Source organism: Ammospiza caudacuta, chromosome 20 (genome assembly GCF_027887145.1).
Source record: "Ammospiza caudacuta isolate bAmmCau1 chromosome 20, bAmmCau1.pri, whole genome shotgun sequence".
Taxonomy (NCBI): domain Eukaryota; kingdom Metazoa; phylum Chordata; class Aves; order Passeriformes; family Passerellidae; genus Ammospiza; species Ammospiza caudacuta.
Window position 1 is genome coordinate 11,389,370 of NC_080612.1, and position 15,749 is coordinate 11,405,118.

General features: G+C 48.3%; 1 protein-coding gene across 1 annotated transcript in view; it reads right to left on the bottom strand.

Moving 5' to 3' along the window:
* ACACA (acetyl-CoA carboxylase alpha) overlaps window positions 1-15,749 on the bottom strand; it is a 96,110-nt gene that overhangs the window by 29,465 nt on the left and 50,896 nt on the right. The window contains exons 38-44 of the mRNA XM_058817890.1: window positions 14,739-14,942; window positions 12,203-12,358; window positions 10,926-11,072; window positions 3,500-3,769; window positions 2,546-2,643; window positions 1,943-2,063; window positions 1,385-1,495 (exon numbers count right to left, since the gene is read on the bottom strand). Of these exons, the coding sequence (XP_058673873.1) occupies window positions 1,385-1,495; window positions 1,943-2,063; window positions 2,546-2,643; window positions 3,500-3,769; window positions 10,926-11,072; window positions 12,203-12,358; window positions 14,739-14,942 (1,107 nt within the window). The remainder of the gene's footprint in view (window positions 1-1,384; window positions 1,496-1,942; window positions 2,064-2,545; window positions 2,644-3,499; window positions 3,770-10,925; window positions 11,073-12,202; window positions 12,359-14,738; window positions 14,943-15,749) is intronic.

Here is a 15,749-nt window from a genome sequence, read left to right on the forward strand (position 1 = left end):
GGAGTGCAGTTAAACCTGGAAGAGGGGAGAGTTGAACAGCCTGGCTCTGCCATCTGGGAAACTCTGCAGGGCCCCAGCAAGTGACAGCTGGAACCAGGCAACTCACTGCACTCCAGCAAGCACTAAACTGACTCAATTTCTTTTTAAAGGCTGGATCTTCAAATGCCTCTTTTCCTCCCATTGATGCAGGTGTGTGTGATGTGTGTAAGAGATCTAACTGAGGGTGCTGCAGCCTAGAGTTGATAGGATCAATGCTTCATTTTCTGCAGAGCCCCCTTTATTCAGGAGAATAATTCAACAAGAGCCTGTTTTCCTTTATCTCCCATTGTCAGGCAGGCACTCCTGGAAACACAGCTTGCCATGGAGTACAGGCACCCCAGGTGCTGAGAGTGCCTGAGAACAAAGCTGCTCGATGGGGAAGGGCACTCACAGCACACAGCCCCAACTCAGGGAAACAAAGCCCTCAGGGACAGCCATGGAGCAGAGTGGGCTGGGAGCTGTGTCTGCACCAGGCTGCAGCCTGGGGGATTAATGGGCTTGGGGCAGCAAGGGACAAGAAAATCTGCCTCTGGAGTGGGGGAAAAAAAAGAGCCACTTTAGCTGTGAGGCTCTAAGTTTTCTTTGTAACAGCCCCAGTTATTCCTCCTGTCCCCACAGCTGAGGTTTCCAGCAGGAGATCTCACTCCCAGCTTGGAAAATCAGCGCCCAAGCTCCTGAGGTTCAGTGCTCCCCAGAACTAACACAATGCTAGGGCTGGCTGGAATTCAGGGGACTGTGGGCCACGTGTTTTGGAGCAGCAACTTCCAGACACCAGGACCAGCCCTGGTTCCCCTCACAGCCCTCAGAGGGTGGGAGAAGGCCCTGCCTGGGATTCAACTCATGCCCACAACTGTCGCAGCCATCTTTTAATGAAAAATCCTTTCTTTAGGACTTTTTCCTCCTGAGAAGCTGAGAGGCCTCAGGAACAAAATGTAAACAATGATTATCTGCTGCTGTGGAATGCAACAGGTGGATCTTTGATTAGCCCATCTTAGATGTTCATAATTAATGGCCAATCACAGCCCAGCTGGCTTGGACAGAGAGTCTGAGGCAGCTGCCTTTGTTATCATTCTTTCTGATTCTATTCTTAGCTTAGCTAGCCTTCTGAGATGAAACCTTTTCTTCTATTCTTTTAGTATAGTTTTAATGTAATATATATCATAAAATAATAAATCAAGCCTTCTAAAACATAGAGTCAGATCTCCGTCTCTTCCCTCACCCTCAGACCCCTGTGCACAACATCACACACACCCTCTGTGGAGAGCTGCTCTCCTCCTTCAACCCACACCATGCCAGACTCCATGAGCACCCTGAGGGCTCTGAGGGCTGAAATGCAGGGACTCACCTTGTTGAGGGCCCCACAGCCCGTGAGGATGATGTGGGAGTTTTCCACCTGGATGGTTCTCTGGCCCAGCCGCACGATGTAGGCCCCGATCCCGATCGCCCGACACGTCACCTGGGAAAAAAGGGAAAAAGGGAAAAAAAGGAAAAAGCAACAGCATTGATTTCTGTCTCTCCACACAGCCACAACCTATTGATTCAAACACTGAGATAAAACTAGGTGTGTTTGTAGTACAAGGCCATGAAATCTAGTCTCGCTGGAAAATTCCAGAATCTGTTGCTTTGTAAAGCACAGGATCTGAACAAAAATGTGTTTTATTAAAAAAAAAAAAAGACAAGCAGCAAGACTGAGAAAATGCGAGGCCAAATGCCTGAAGTGTTTTAGATTGAGTGTGGAGGGGACCCAGCCCTGCACTGGTGCCAGGAGCATTGCTCAAAGCCTACAGGAGCCCATTTCCATCAGCCAGAAGGCTGATCCCAGATGGATGCTTGGGATATCATCACAGGATTTTTAGCTGAAACAGACAATACATTTGAAGAATAGAAAACAGTGGGGGATTACCAAGCTGATGGTGATAACACTATCATAGGCTAAAGATGATTCTCCAGCAATCATGCCAGATGCTCTGAGGTTCTCTACTCCAAGCCCGTCCTCCTTGCCGATAATATCCGTTATCTTGTACCTGAGGGAGACACACACAGCCCCTGAGCCACAAGTCCAGTGATTTGCTGAATCAGTTTGCTACAAAGAAAATGGAAAGTGACTAAATATCATTAAGGCTCCAAGGGGAAATGTGCGTCAAGCCCGGGCAGGGGCTGTGCAGGGCCTGTCCTGCAGCACCACGGAGCCTTTCCACAGGAGCAGCACTGCAAGGGGAAAGGCCAAGGGAGAGGGAGGCCTGGGGAAAGTGTCCTGTCGTTCCCAAAGGGCCTGAGGAGCAGGCTGATTAATAGGAAAATTAAGGAAGGGAAAGGGAATTACAAAAGGAAGGGAATGCAGACAAAGGGAAAGATGAAAAAAACAAGGATTACAACAAGGCTCTCACCTTTTCTTCACTTCCTTCTCCCATGCTCCATCCCCTACCCCAGGGAATGCCCCAGCTCTGGGAGGATAAGGACATGCCCTGCATGCCCCAAGGATGAACAGAAAGCTCTCCATTCCTACCTGGACTCTCCATTTTCCTCCACGTGCTCACAGTGAACAGAGTTCAGGGCACTGACTTTCTTGTAGTCTTGAGGAGTCAGGTACAGGTATTTGTATCCCTGCAGAGAAAAACAGCTCATTCATCCCAGTCCCACCTGTAGCCCCTTCCTCATCCCCTGCAACCCCTTTCAGACAAACTTCCACAGAGTGATAAGAATATCCTCTGAATATTGGAGATGCAGCTGAGGCCAGTGAAAGCTGGGAATGGTGCAATATTTAGCACTAACTCCTTCTAGATGCCAACCTATTGTTTGGGAGATGGTAAAATCCTGTCATGGAATGGTTTGGGTTAGAAAGGACCAGGTTACTCCCAGCCTCATCCAGCTCAGCACTGGGCATTTCCAGTGTTCTACATCCAGTACTGAGGAGAACCTTGGACGTGCCACTCTGAAATCTTTACCCTCACCTCTGCTAGAAGAGGTGCTGTGACAGTTACATTTTCTGGAAAAACCTTTTTGCTTAGGATTCTTTTCCTGGGAAGCTGAGAAGTCCCGGAGAAAAAGGAAAACAATATTATCTCACTGCTTCTCCTGTGTTTTGCTGCGTTGGAATGTGTTTGGAGATTGCTCCATTAGTTTCATGTGAATCGTTTTAACTTATTGACCAATCACAGCCAAACTGTGTTGAAGCTCTGGAAAGAGCCATGAGTTTTCATTACTATCTTTTTAACCTTCTGTAAGTATTCTTTCTGTATTCTTTAGTATAGTATTCCTATATTCCTTTATAGATTTATATATCCTATATATTTTAGTATAGTATAGTATCGTATCGTAAAATAATAAATTAACCGAACTTCTAAGAACATAGAATCAAATTCATCATTCCTTCCTCTGCCTGGGGAGCAAATACAACAAGGTGCTATCAAAACAAGCCTGCTGTGGGCTGCTGCAGTGTTTCCCCCTGTGTTTCCCCCACCTTGTAGGGGTTGTCGGGGTCCTCCCAGGCCACGTGGAACATGTGCCGGATCTCCTCGGCCAGCCCGATCCTGGCCCCACTGTTGGCAGCCACGTAAATGCGGGGGATGCCCTGGGCCCGGGCCAGCTCCGAGGCCCTGAGGAACAGCACGTCCTCCTGGGGCCCGAAGGAGCCGATCTTGTACGTGATGTCGTTGCCTATGACAATGATATCCCGGCCCTCCGGGTACTCGGGTGTCTTCAGGGTCATCTTCCAGGCCACCATCCCGATCTGCAGGCCAGGAGAAGAGAACGGCACTAAATGAATGCTGTGTCCTCAAGGTGCGAGAGAAAGGAGGCACACGGGAATTCTCTTGGACTCGGCGCATTTTCCTGGGGATGACAGCAGCTCTGATGGGCTCTGCCAGTGCACAGCACAGCTGGAAGCACTTGATGCTTCCCACACTCCTTGGAGCACGTTCTGCACTGCTCTCACAACACCAGGACACTCACACTGGTTCTCCCTCTCCCCTTTCAGAGGTTTATCACAGGTCCAACACATCCCTCTCACAGGCAGCTGTGCATTCCCTGTGCTCCCAGGGTGAGCTGGGATGTGCTGCTGCACAGCCTTCCCAGGTGTCACCCCACACCCTCATCCCCCTCACCCAACCCTCATTTTAACCCCCTTTTTATTTCATTGCTATCTCAAATACCCTTTTCATTCCTTCCTCTCTTCCCTTTTCCCTTCCCTAGTTTCACAGCAGCTCCATCCCAAACCCGCCTGGCTAAGCAACGCCTTTTGCCACACATTTTTCTTTCCCAAAAAATCACTGATCTCTGCTGGCCCATCTCCGGGAGGATCAGCAGAATCCCTCCCTGCCCTGCCTGCCCCATCCCTCAGATCCCTGCCTGCCCCATCTCCGGGAGGATCAGCATCCATCCCTCAGGCAGCGCTCGGGGCTCCGAGTGCCATTAACAGATGGGAGCAGCAGCGTCCCTTGAAAGCCACATGCATCACCCAGTCCCTGCCTGCCCAAGGATCATAAGCCCTGAGTACACATTCCTCAAGCCGATTGCACATCCTCTGCAATCAGCAGGGCTGAGGCTCTCATTGTGGAGCCTCGGAATTCTGAGCATGATGAACTAAAGTGGGAGGGGGAGAGGCAGCAGATAGATCTGTGCCATTTAATCCACATCCAAATGGCACAATACACAGCCCAGATCCAATCAGTATCTGCAATAAGATATGCCATAATGGGCTCATTAAAAAAAATAAAGAGGCAGAAGAATTAATCAAAGGGTCATTGGAAGTAAAGCAGGCAGCAATCCAAAAATATTACAGCCAGCTACTGGCAGATCCTTCCTTACACCTCCCCTTCCAAGAGCTGAGATTGCAAGTTAACAGAGTGTTTCAGTTCACCTTCTCCTTGGATTCCTCCACTCCTACTCTGACAAGTCAAACAGAATAATCTTTTTGCCTCTGAACATTTGCAGACTTACAGTTCCACCTCAGCATCCAACTGCAGGGTTTGGAACAGAGAGATGCTGCAGCAGCTCCAAAGAAGGGAGCAGAAATCCCTGAGAGTTGTTTCCCTACAGCCACACTGACCCCACCAGCCAGGGCTGAGGGACCAGTGACGGACCAGGGAGTCCCCAGGGCTGGTCCCATACTCCATCCCACCAGGATGTAAGGGATTTTCCTCACTTTCAGCAGCTTGATGATTTTTGACAGCACAGGAAACAGGCCAATTTAAGGTGTTTCTTATTTAGAAAATTCAGGTTGTAACAGAGGTGTTGGAATAGTTTCCTAACCCAAGGTCTTGGGTCCTGTACACCAGCAAAATCCCTTTTGCCAGTGCTCACCAGCAGAACAGAAACAACCTAGCCAGGGCACAAACTCCTGAAAACAGTTTACAGCTGACAAATATGGAACAACCCTATACAGTTTAGGAAAAAAAAAAATTAAAAGTGCACCACTATTAACTTGGGTGTCTTTTGCCTCCCCAATTCATCACACATTTTGTGCCATTTATCCAGTAATAAAAGCCACGGGGATCTGCACAACTAAGGATTTTTTTTTGCTATGAATTTGCTAGATTCAGTTGAGATTTATGGGCAGTGGAGAATGACTTTCTATTCCAAAAAAAAAAAAAGAATAACGAGATTTTTAAGTTAACGGCAGCACTCCAAAAACTGGAGAGTTCCCAGGTTAATTAGCCAGGCTGAGCTAATCACCTAAGAGCACTGGCAGGCAATGGTAGGTGATGGTGAGCAGCCCTGGCTTTGGAACAGTCTCCTTTGAAGAGGCAGCACAGTTTGGAAGTGCGGCTCCTGCCACGGCTCCATTCCCAGCACACCCAGGAGTGAAGAAGAGGCGGAGGAAAAATAAAAGCAGGAACCATCTTATTTAACTGTTTTTATGTTGGCAAAATGATTTGTGCCCTGGTATTTCCATAAGAAGTGGGACCATTATTCTCCTGTAGGAACACATTTGGTTTGAAAAGTATCAGTGGGCAGCACGTGAAAATCAAAGGGGATGAATTATTCACAAGCCCCGATCAGAAGTGATCATTATTTCTGATGCTCCAAACTGTGATTAGGATTCAGTGCTCAGCTGTCATTTGCTCCCTGAACGGCCCCAGCCCCGCAGACACACGGAGATGACACCCAAGTTTCAGATGTATAATTTTACACACACCTTCTCCCACTCCATCCTGGCCTTAATGGAAGCATTAAGAGCCAGTAAAACGGGCGCGCTAACGAACGGCGCTTCCCCGGCGCTCGTAAACGCCGCTCGTTTGACACCCAGTGTCAACACTAATCATGGCCTAAAATTAACACCAAAATTGACTTCAACATTAATTGCACTATCGATGGGAACAGTAATACACACACTGATGCAGTTCCAAATTGACTGCCGGTGGCAGGCAGAGCTGTTGACAGCAGGCTCCGAGGGGAGCGGGAAGGAGCCGATCCCAGGCTCCCTCCGGGAAGCGCGGCAGGCTCCGAGCAGAGGGAGCCAATGCCACTGCCAGCTGGGGACAGGGAGCTTTGCAGGCTCTCTCTGGCAGGTTCTGTAATTCCTGGAGAAGCACAGCCAGCAGATTCACGGAATATCCTGAGCTGGAAGGGATCATCCAGTCTAACTCATGGCGCTGCACAGACATCCTGACAATCCCACCTTGTGCATCCCCGAGAGCATTGTCCAAACACTCCTGGAGCTCTGGCAGCCTTGACCACTCCCTGGGGAGCTTGTTCAGTGCTCCACCACACTCTGGGGAAAGAACCTTTTCCTGATATCCAACCTAAACCTTCCCCTGGCACAGCTCCAGCTGCTCCCTCAGGTCCTGTTACTGGGCACCAGAGAGAAGAGATCAGTGCTGGTTTATTCCACTTCCCTCACTACAGGATGGTGCTGAGCCTGGGGACTGAAGACCAGGCTTCATTTTATCCATTCACATCCAAATTTGGAAAGATGAATGTGGGTATTTACTTGGTGCAGATGCAGCAATTTTGGCATTTCAACATTTGAATCTGCTGCCTGGAAGTTCAGATCTAAAAGAGTGACTCTCTGCACTTACACTGTGCAGAGCTTTTGAATTTTTATCTGGAGCAGGAACCAGCTCCCAGGAAAAGGGCAGAGTGCACATGGTTTGCCAGAGGCATTCCAGCTCCGTGCCTTGACAAGGGTGGAGTGCCAAAAGCCAGGATTCCTTCTTGGCTCTGGAAAAGGTGTCCCTCAGCAACCCAAGCGTGCTGGTGGCAGCCCAGCCAAGCACGCTGGCACGATCTGAGCAATGGCAGGGAACAGCTCCAGCGTGACACCAAGAGCTCAGGGAAAAGTGTCACAGAGCCCCTGAACCACCCAGGTTTGGAAAACACCTCCAAGATCATCAAGTCCAACCTGTGACCCATCCCCACCTGGTCACCCAGACCAGAGTGCCACATCCAGTCGTGACACCTCCAGGGATGGGGACTCCAAACCACCCCTCAAGTGCCTGGCCACCCTTTCCATGGGGAAATTCCTCCTGAGGTTACAGATGGTAAAGATACATGACAGAGAGCAACACACAGCCTTCATCAGGGGCTTTCTGTGGGCAAGAACATTCCTGTATCCATGTCAGCCACATACACCTGTTCAAACATCTGTATGAGCAAGAGAATAAAACTGTGCCACCTCTCCCATCCCTGCTCCTGGAAGGATTTGGGGCATTTGAAAACCCTCCAAGAAATGTGCAGCTCTGGCTGCTGTTTTAATTCCCTGTGCCTGCCATAAAATGCAGGAACAGGGGGTGACAAAGCAGAACATGCAGCTCAGCGATGAAGCTGTGCTTGTATAAAATGCATTAGCTACACCTTCCTGCCTCTGGCAACGTGGGAAGCCACCAGAGCAGCGTTCCAGGAGCCCTCTGCCATCCCAAATTTCCCCTGGCCAAACCTCCCCAGCTAGCCAGGGAAAGTGCAGCAGCCAAAGCTCCAAGCCAGCAGCAGTGATTGTGGATTATTTCTGATCCTCGTGCTGCTGAGGAGGAAAAACTGTGACATCTAGTGCCAGTGGGGAAAATGACATTTTCCATGGGCAGAGGCAGCAGAGGGATGAAGGGGGATGTGGGGTGTTGCTGCAGGCCCTCCTTACATCACTTTCTCCTTGTCCTTGAAGATTAGTTGGCTCTTATCAGCAGCTGGTGCTTTCCTGGTGCCAGAGGATCAGGGGAAATTGTAGTCAAAATACATAAAGTGCTATAGAAAAGCATCCCAATGGCTGGCTCAGGACTGACAAGGAATATATTGAGTTCTGCCAGGGGCTGAGGGAATTACCTTTTCACACTGAGATTTGTGCTAATATGCTAATCTGGGGAACAAAGCCCTGGGCTTTGGAGGGGGTGGCACTGTGCTCCAGGTCTTGTCTCCAGCACGGTGATTTACACAGTGGTGGAGACACTCCTGAACTGCTCTGTGCTCACCAATTCCCAGCCCTTTCAGAGAATTCCCCATTTCAGCGCAGCCCCACGGCAGGGGTGGAACAGGATGAGGTTTAAGGTCCTTCCAACCCAAACCAGCCTGGGATTCTGTGACAAAGTGGAAGAGGAGCTGTCCTCTGGATGGTCAGAGGATGGAAAAGGCCCTGTAGTGATGGTGCTGTGCCCCAAGGGCAGCAGCACAAGGACTGGGACCCTCTGCTCTGGAGCACCCACAGCAGTATAGGAATAAAGAACAATATGTATTTTCACAGTCCATTAATTCCCTGGCCTCTTTGTTGAGACCACAGCAAAGAGCTAATTACTGCAATGGTGTGGTGGGCAAGGGGAGTGGTCCTGAGCTACCAGGAAAACCTCTGGGATTGGGAGAAGCCCTGAGACCTCCAGATTGTACTGAAAACACAGATTATTGCCCAAAATGCTGCTGGCCAGCTCTGTGAGGACATGGAGAGCCCAGGCTGGAGCTCCTGCCCTGCCCTGTCAGAGCAGGGATTGCAGCCCTGGCTGCCCACACATCTCCTGATTTTCTGCTGCTTTCTCAATTCCTCCCATCAGCTCAGACTCTCAGGGCACTCAGCTCAGCTGGATGCTGAAACAGCAGGGGTGTCTTGACCCCTTTTGACACGGAGGAAATGCACCTGTCAGGAAGGCCAAGCCCTGATCCCCCAGTGCCAGGCCCCCACTGCAATGTGGGACTAGCTCTGAGCCTCTGATCCAAAACAAGGAGAGCAGGAACCTGGATGTACCCAGCAACAACAACCTTTACCACAGACAGCAATTCCCAGCAGACATCTCCTCTTTACTAGAAAACACAATGGGCAAGCTCTTCAAGGAGCTTGAATTCAGAGAACCAGCACCTTTTGCTGGCAAGAAAGAAAAATAATAACAAAAATCTCACATTTCCCTGAGAAGCTCCTATTTCACCTGTCAGCCAGCTCACTGGGACCAGCTCTGGATGTCTGGGGCACAGACTCAGAGTTGGAGGGACCTCAGTGCCCACCCAGTGCCACCCCTGCCATGGCAGGGACAAGCCTCCACTGTCCCAGGCTGCTCCAAGCCCATCCAGCCTGGCCTGGGGCACTGCCAGGGATGGGGAGCCCACAGCCTCTACAACCCCTCTGGGCAAGAAAACATTCGATAGATCACATCTGATCAGATTAATTTAAATACCAACACTGCACACACACCACAACAGCCATGTGATTTCTTCACAGACCGAGCACAACCAAGGGTTAAAAAAAATCTCCTAATTTTTTTTTTTTTGGTGGTCTTTGGGTACAGAATCTCTTATAATAAGACTATTTGTATTCATACTGGCAGAGTAAACACTACATGCTCATGCCCAGGCAGCTCTGTGCTTGTAATTTCAGCAAGAACAGAGCGACGTCCCTGAGGGACTTTGCTATTTCCCCAGCCACCATCCACTCCAGCGCTGAATGAGAGCAGGGAAGGAGAGAAAGATGATGGCACAGGGCTCCCCAGCAGCCCCAGCCTGCCCTGGGAACAGGGAACAGCTCATTCCAGCTTTAATCAGAGCAGTTCAAACACTTCTGCTCCAGTCCAGCAGAAGACAAGGCCGCAGCGACCCCACGGACACCATCAGGGGTAATTGGCAAAAATCCTGTTCCAAACCTTCCCCCCCGACAAGATGCATGCAGGAAATGGTGAGGAAAACCTCTGTTTCCTTGCATCCCTACCCTGATGGGTTTAACAGAGCCTTTGCAAACCTTAAGCTGTGATTTTAGGAAAATACAGTTCAACAACATCAAGAAAAAAATAAATTATACCAACACTTAAGGCTGTTCAAATTGAAATTACTTTAGAACATTCGCTTACTAATTCCCACAAAAATAACCACCACATCTTCTAGTGGTTCTCTTTACTCTGCAGTCATTCCAAAGCTGCAATTTTTTTGCACCCAGCAAAACCCCACCATTACAGCAAAGTCTCCTGCTCGAGCTCCAGGAGTGACCCCCAGCATCAACTCGGTTGTAACCCTTGAGTAAATCCTGCTCTAGAGTGGGAGGTGCCACACACCTTGATACCAACTGTGTGGGGAGGATGGAAATGGAAGCATAAAACAGATTTTTCTGTGGTTAGGGTTTTTCTCAGCAAATGAAAATATTTCTGTTTAGTCTTGTAAAACACATTTTGCTCAAACACAAACCCCAGTTACCTGGAACAGCTGAATGAGCATTTTTTAATTATGAAGGAAGCCCAGCATAGGCACAGGTTTGAAATGGAACCATCATTTACTAGGGAAGTTAAAATACCCATTGTAGGGAAGGCATTAATTTTTAATGAAACAAAAATCTCATTTTCAAGAGTGAGATTCCATCTGTGAGAGGCTGAAGGGATAGATTCTGTGCCCGGCTGGCAAATTCTCATTACAACGGCCAAAGCCAGCCCAAAGCACGGGGTCCTGAGGGGCAGGGAGGGAGCAGCAGCAGGCAGGGAAGGGGCACTTGCCTCGTTTCCTCCTGGCAGCCTGTTCATGTGCACGAGCTGGCCCTGGTCGTCCAGCACCAGCTCCGTGTAGGTCAGGATGTCCGAGGGCAGCGGCGCTGGGGGCAGGACGGCGTGCTCGTTCATGGAGTTCCACAGCTTGATCAGGGACTGGGGGCAAGGAGAAACCCTCGTTAGCAATGCCTCCCACAAATGTTTATATTCGATATTTGTATTTCAATCTACTTAATATTTACATTAACATTATCATAAATATAATTATATTATATTAATATAATAATATTGTTATATAATAGTATAATAATATAAATATAGTTATATTACATAATATGAATATAATATAGCTATAATTAATACTATATAATATATCTATATTATATATAAATATAATAATTTAAATACAAATATTTACATATCGTATATAACACAAGTTATATTTACATTATATCATATATATCATAAATGTAACTTTATATTGTATATAACGTAAATATCTACGTCAATATTTATATTTCAATCTACTTAATAATATTTACATTAATAGTATTATAACTATAATATTATATTAATATAATAATATTGTTACATAATAGTATAATATAAACATAGTTTATTACACAGTATAGATATAGATATAGATAATATACATATAATAATTTAAATATAAATATTTACATTATATAATATATGCAAGTTATATTTACATTATATAGTATATATTGTTATATTGTTGTAAATATAATGTTATATTGCATATAACATACATATCTACATAATATATATATAACATAAATATAACATTATATTGTATATAACATAAATATCTATGTTAATCTTTACATTTCAATCTATTCCAGTGTGCTATTCCCAGCAGAATTTGGGGCTGTTCCCAACTCAGGGCACCCTGAAATATCCCTCTCCTGCCAGTGTGACTGACAGTACTCCAGGGACAGCACCTGCTCTGGGATTTGAGTCGTGAAACAGTTTCACCCAAAGTGAAATGTGGATGAGGTGGTTTGGGATAGAACCCAGCAAATCAGAAATGCCTCCTAGGAAGGGCAAATGACAACATGGGGAAACAAACAGCAACAAGAGAGGGGAGATGGCTTATGTTTCACTGTTTGACCCGTTGATGGAACTCCAGTTTATCCTAATTTCATTCAAAATAGACCCAACCCACAGCTGATAATCCCTGGGGACCACGGGCAGCCACTCCAGGCTCCCCCAACAATGAGGATGGCAAAGACAGAAGCGACAAGGAGAGTCCAAGGAACACTCACCTGCCTGAACATCTCAGGAATGTCATAGACATAGGATGTCCCTAAGGTCTGTGCCTGGAACCTCTTGGACTGCAGCAGGTCCTTGGTCACGTAGGGAGTGTTGATCAGCATCCCGTGGAGCGGTCCCTGCTTGTCTCCATACGCCTGGAACATGATCTGCAGGACAGACCAGGGGTGGTTCTGAACACTGAGCTGACCCAGCCCTCAGCAAAGCCCCCAGGCTGCTCCAGCCTGCTCGTCCCTGCCCTCTGCAAGGCAGGCACAGCCAGGGCTCCATCGCTCACTGCTGCCCTTTGGGGACACCTCAGGACCGTCACTGCACCATCCCACGCTCACTGCCCATCCCAGCGGAGCCCAGAGCACACAGAGCCACTTCCCCAGCACAAACTGGGCCCTGAGAGGAGCTCCCGGTGCCCAGCAGCTCCCTGAGCCCTGTCTGTGCCCAGGGATGCTGGCAGCAGCCAGGAGAGCTCCGTCATTTACGGATGGGGATCCGCGGCTGCGCCCGCCTGCCGGCTCAGGACCTGCATATGTCATGGGGCTTCAAGTTCTGATATTGTAAGTCTAAAAGATTTTCCCAGAGTAGCAACATGAATTATCAACTGCTGTGCTTCGTGGCACTATATATTCTGAGCAGGCAGGACTTGGAAGGGAAGCTTTCCAAGGGAGAAACAGGAGGAGATAAAAATGGGATAAAAACACCTTGAACAACCCAAACCCTGTTTAACAGGGCCACATCTGGCAGAGAGGACATGATCAGGATGTGTTTCACAGAATTCGGCTAATTGAAGAGGAATTAATTGAAGAGTTACACAAAATTCAGTAAAGCCTATTTTTATTTTAGATAAAACCAGCAGTTTATGCTCTCTTCAGGCTGCACAAACATTGATTTGGGAGGCAGCTTCTTTAATGGGAGAAGCATTTGTTCAGGGCAATGAGTGTTTGTGGCAATGCCTGTCTTGGGATCTGCCAGGATCTGCACTTGGAAATTCTCCTTAAATCTCTGGGAAGCTCCACAGCAGCTCTGAAGGGAACTGGAGAAGTCTGCTGAGCATCACCACTTATCACTACTGAGAAACAAGAGATCAGGGTCATTCTGTCACCATGAAGCCATCCTCCCATTCTTCAGAAGTCAGGAAAGTACCCAGCACATCAGTAATATATGATTTTTTTTTTTTTTGAAAGATTTCTCTAAGTTTAAAAGAACCCTCTGGAAACACAGGAAAAAAATTCCCAGATCTGAACTCTCCCTATAAACCTCCATCATGAGGGGGAAGCTTCCTAAAAATACCAGTATATTTTTTTACTAAAATGTGATTAATAATCTGGAAAACTAATCAAATTTAATACTGGAAAGCAGCTAAAGCCTCACACACCCACAGGAGCCCATTCCCCAAGCTTTAAATAACAAAGCTCATCAGTTCAGAGTTCACTTGTGACCTTCACAAGTGAGTGACCCAACTCAAGGGTTAAGCTGAGCTGCTGGAGATTATTAAAATGTTCTTTTCTTTTCTCATCTCCCCTCAAAGGCAGGAATGAGGTAAAACACACTGACACTATCTGCTCTGGGATCTCAGAGCTGGATGGACTCCACGGCCAGCACTGGAAAAATTAAATGGAAAAAGGGGGAGAAAGGTGACTCAGCACTTTGTGTGCTACATTCACAGCGCCCAAGTGATTTATTCTGCTGCTTCTCCTGCCTGGCACAGAGATGATTACAGAGGGAGATGTAAACATTTCTCTATTTAAATATTTTCCATGCATCCCATGCTCCATGGATTTTAGCATATGTAGGTATTGCGGTTAACCACACTGTTCCTACACCACGGAAAACAGAAATACCACAACCATTCCAAAAGAGCCCATTACGCTTCAGAAAAATGATATAAAAGCACCTTCCATAATTTTACATCTTCCTGCCCAGGTCATCCCTTATATCTTTAGAATTTAAAGGACATGTTCACACATTTTCTTCTCTCTACTCAGAAAAATGTACAATTAATAATATTTTTATTACAATCTACAGGATGAGCATCAGCAGTGATTCCTCTTCTAGTATTGTTTGAACACTCTGAGGAAAACTGTTGGGGAAAACAGCTGCCCAAATGACTGAGGGCACAAAACAACCAGAAATCCTGACTGATTTAATCGCTCACATTTTCACATCTGCTGCTGCAAGTTTATCTTTTCATTCTCCTTCCTTTGGCTAAGCTGAACGACAATTTTGTGTTAAATTAAAATGTATTATGGGGCTTGAAGCAACCTGGTCGAGTGGAAGGTGTCCGTGTGAGGATGTGCCACTTCATCACTGCACTGCCTCCATTTTCTTGTGCCCTTCAGCACAGAAAGTTTAAAATTCCCAGCACCCAGGACTCCAACATCCATGCCCAGGGCAGGGGGTTGGAATGGGATGAGCTCCAGGGTGCTTCCCAACCCAAACCATTCCACGATTCCCTGGAAACACCACAGCCCACAGAGGAAGGAGCACATCCCCTTCCTGACGGTCCCACCCAGCCCTGCATCCTCAGGGACGCACCTGGCCCGTCCTGGAGTCTGTCACCTCCTTGTAGAGGCTGATGTCCAGGTAGTAGCCCGACTCGTTGGTGAGGAAGAGGCGGATGGGGATGGCCTTGCCCGTGGGCGTCAGGCGGATGTTGATCTTCAGCTCGGCCTGCAGGACGCGCAGCTTCCACAGGCGGCTGCCGTAGCGCATCACCATGGAGCGCACCGACTCCTCGATCTGCATGGGGGGAAAGGGGAAAAGCCTTCCTCAGCAGGGCTGGGAGGTGCTCCTGCCTGGGCCAGGGGCTCTACGGTCCCTTCCAACCCAAACCATTCTGGCATTCTTTCAGAGGCAGTTGCCATAGCGCATCATCATGGAGCGCATCACCATGGAGCGCACCGACTCCTCGATCTGCATGGGGGGAAAGGGGGAAAAGCCTTCCTCAGCAGGGCTGGGAGATGGTCCTGACTGGGCCAGGGTGCAGTGACATGGGCCCTAAGGTCCCCTCCAACCCAAACCATTCTGGGATTCTTCCTGGAGGTGGCTCCTGTAGCGCATCGCCATGGAGCGCACCGACTCCTTGATCTGCACACAGGGGGGGAAAGGGGGAAAAGGGGGAAAAACCTTCCTCAGCAGGGCTCTGAGACTTCCTCAGCTGGGCTGGGAGGTGGCCCTGCCTGTGCCAGAGGCTCTAAGGTCCCTTCCAACCCAAACCATTCTGGGATTCCTCCTGGATCCATCACTGCTCTGCGTCCCTCTCTTCCCATGGCTCCGAGGTGGTGAAGAAGCACCACACATCAGCACAGTGTGCCCAGTGCAGTGACAGCACCTCGGTGACCCTGTCCCTCCTCATCCTAAGCCTTGAGACATGCAGGAACTCCACCTGGGGATTGATGTAGTGGGACAGTGCTGGATTCACATCCCTGCTTCCTCATGGCACACAGAATCATTAAGTTGTAGAAGATCTTGGTGATCATCAAGCCCAACCAGCACAGCCCACCCCAGCACAGGGAGCCCCTGCCTCCCCTGCACAGGCACTGCTCA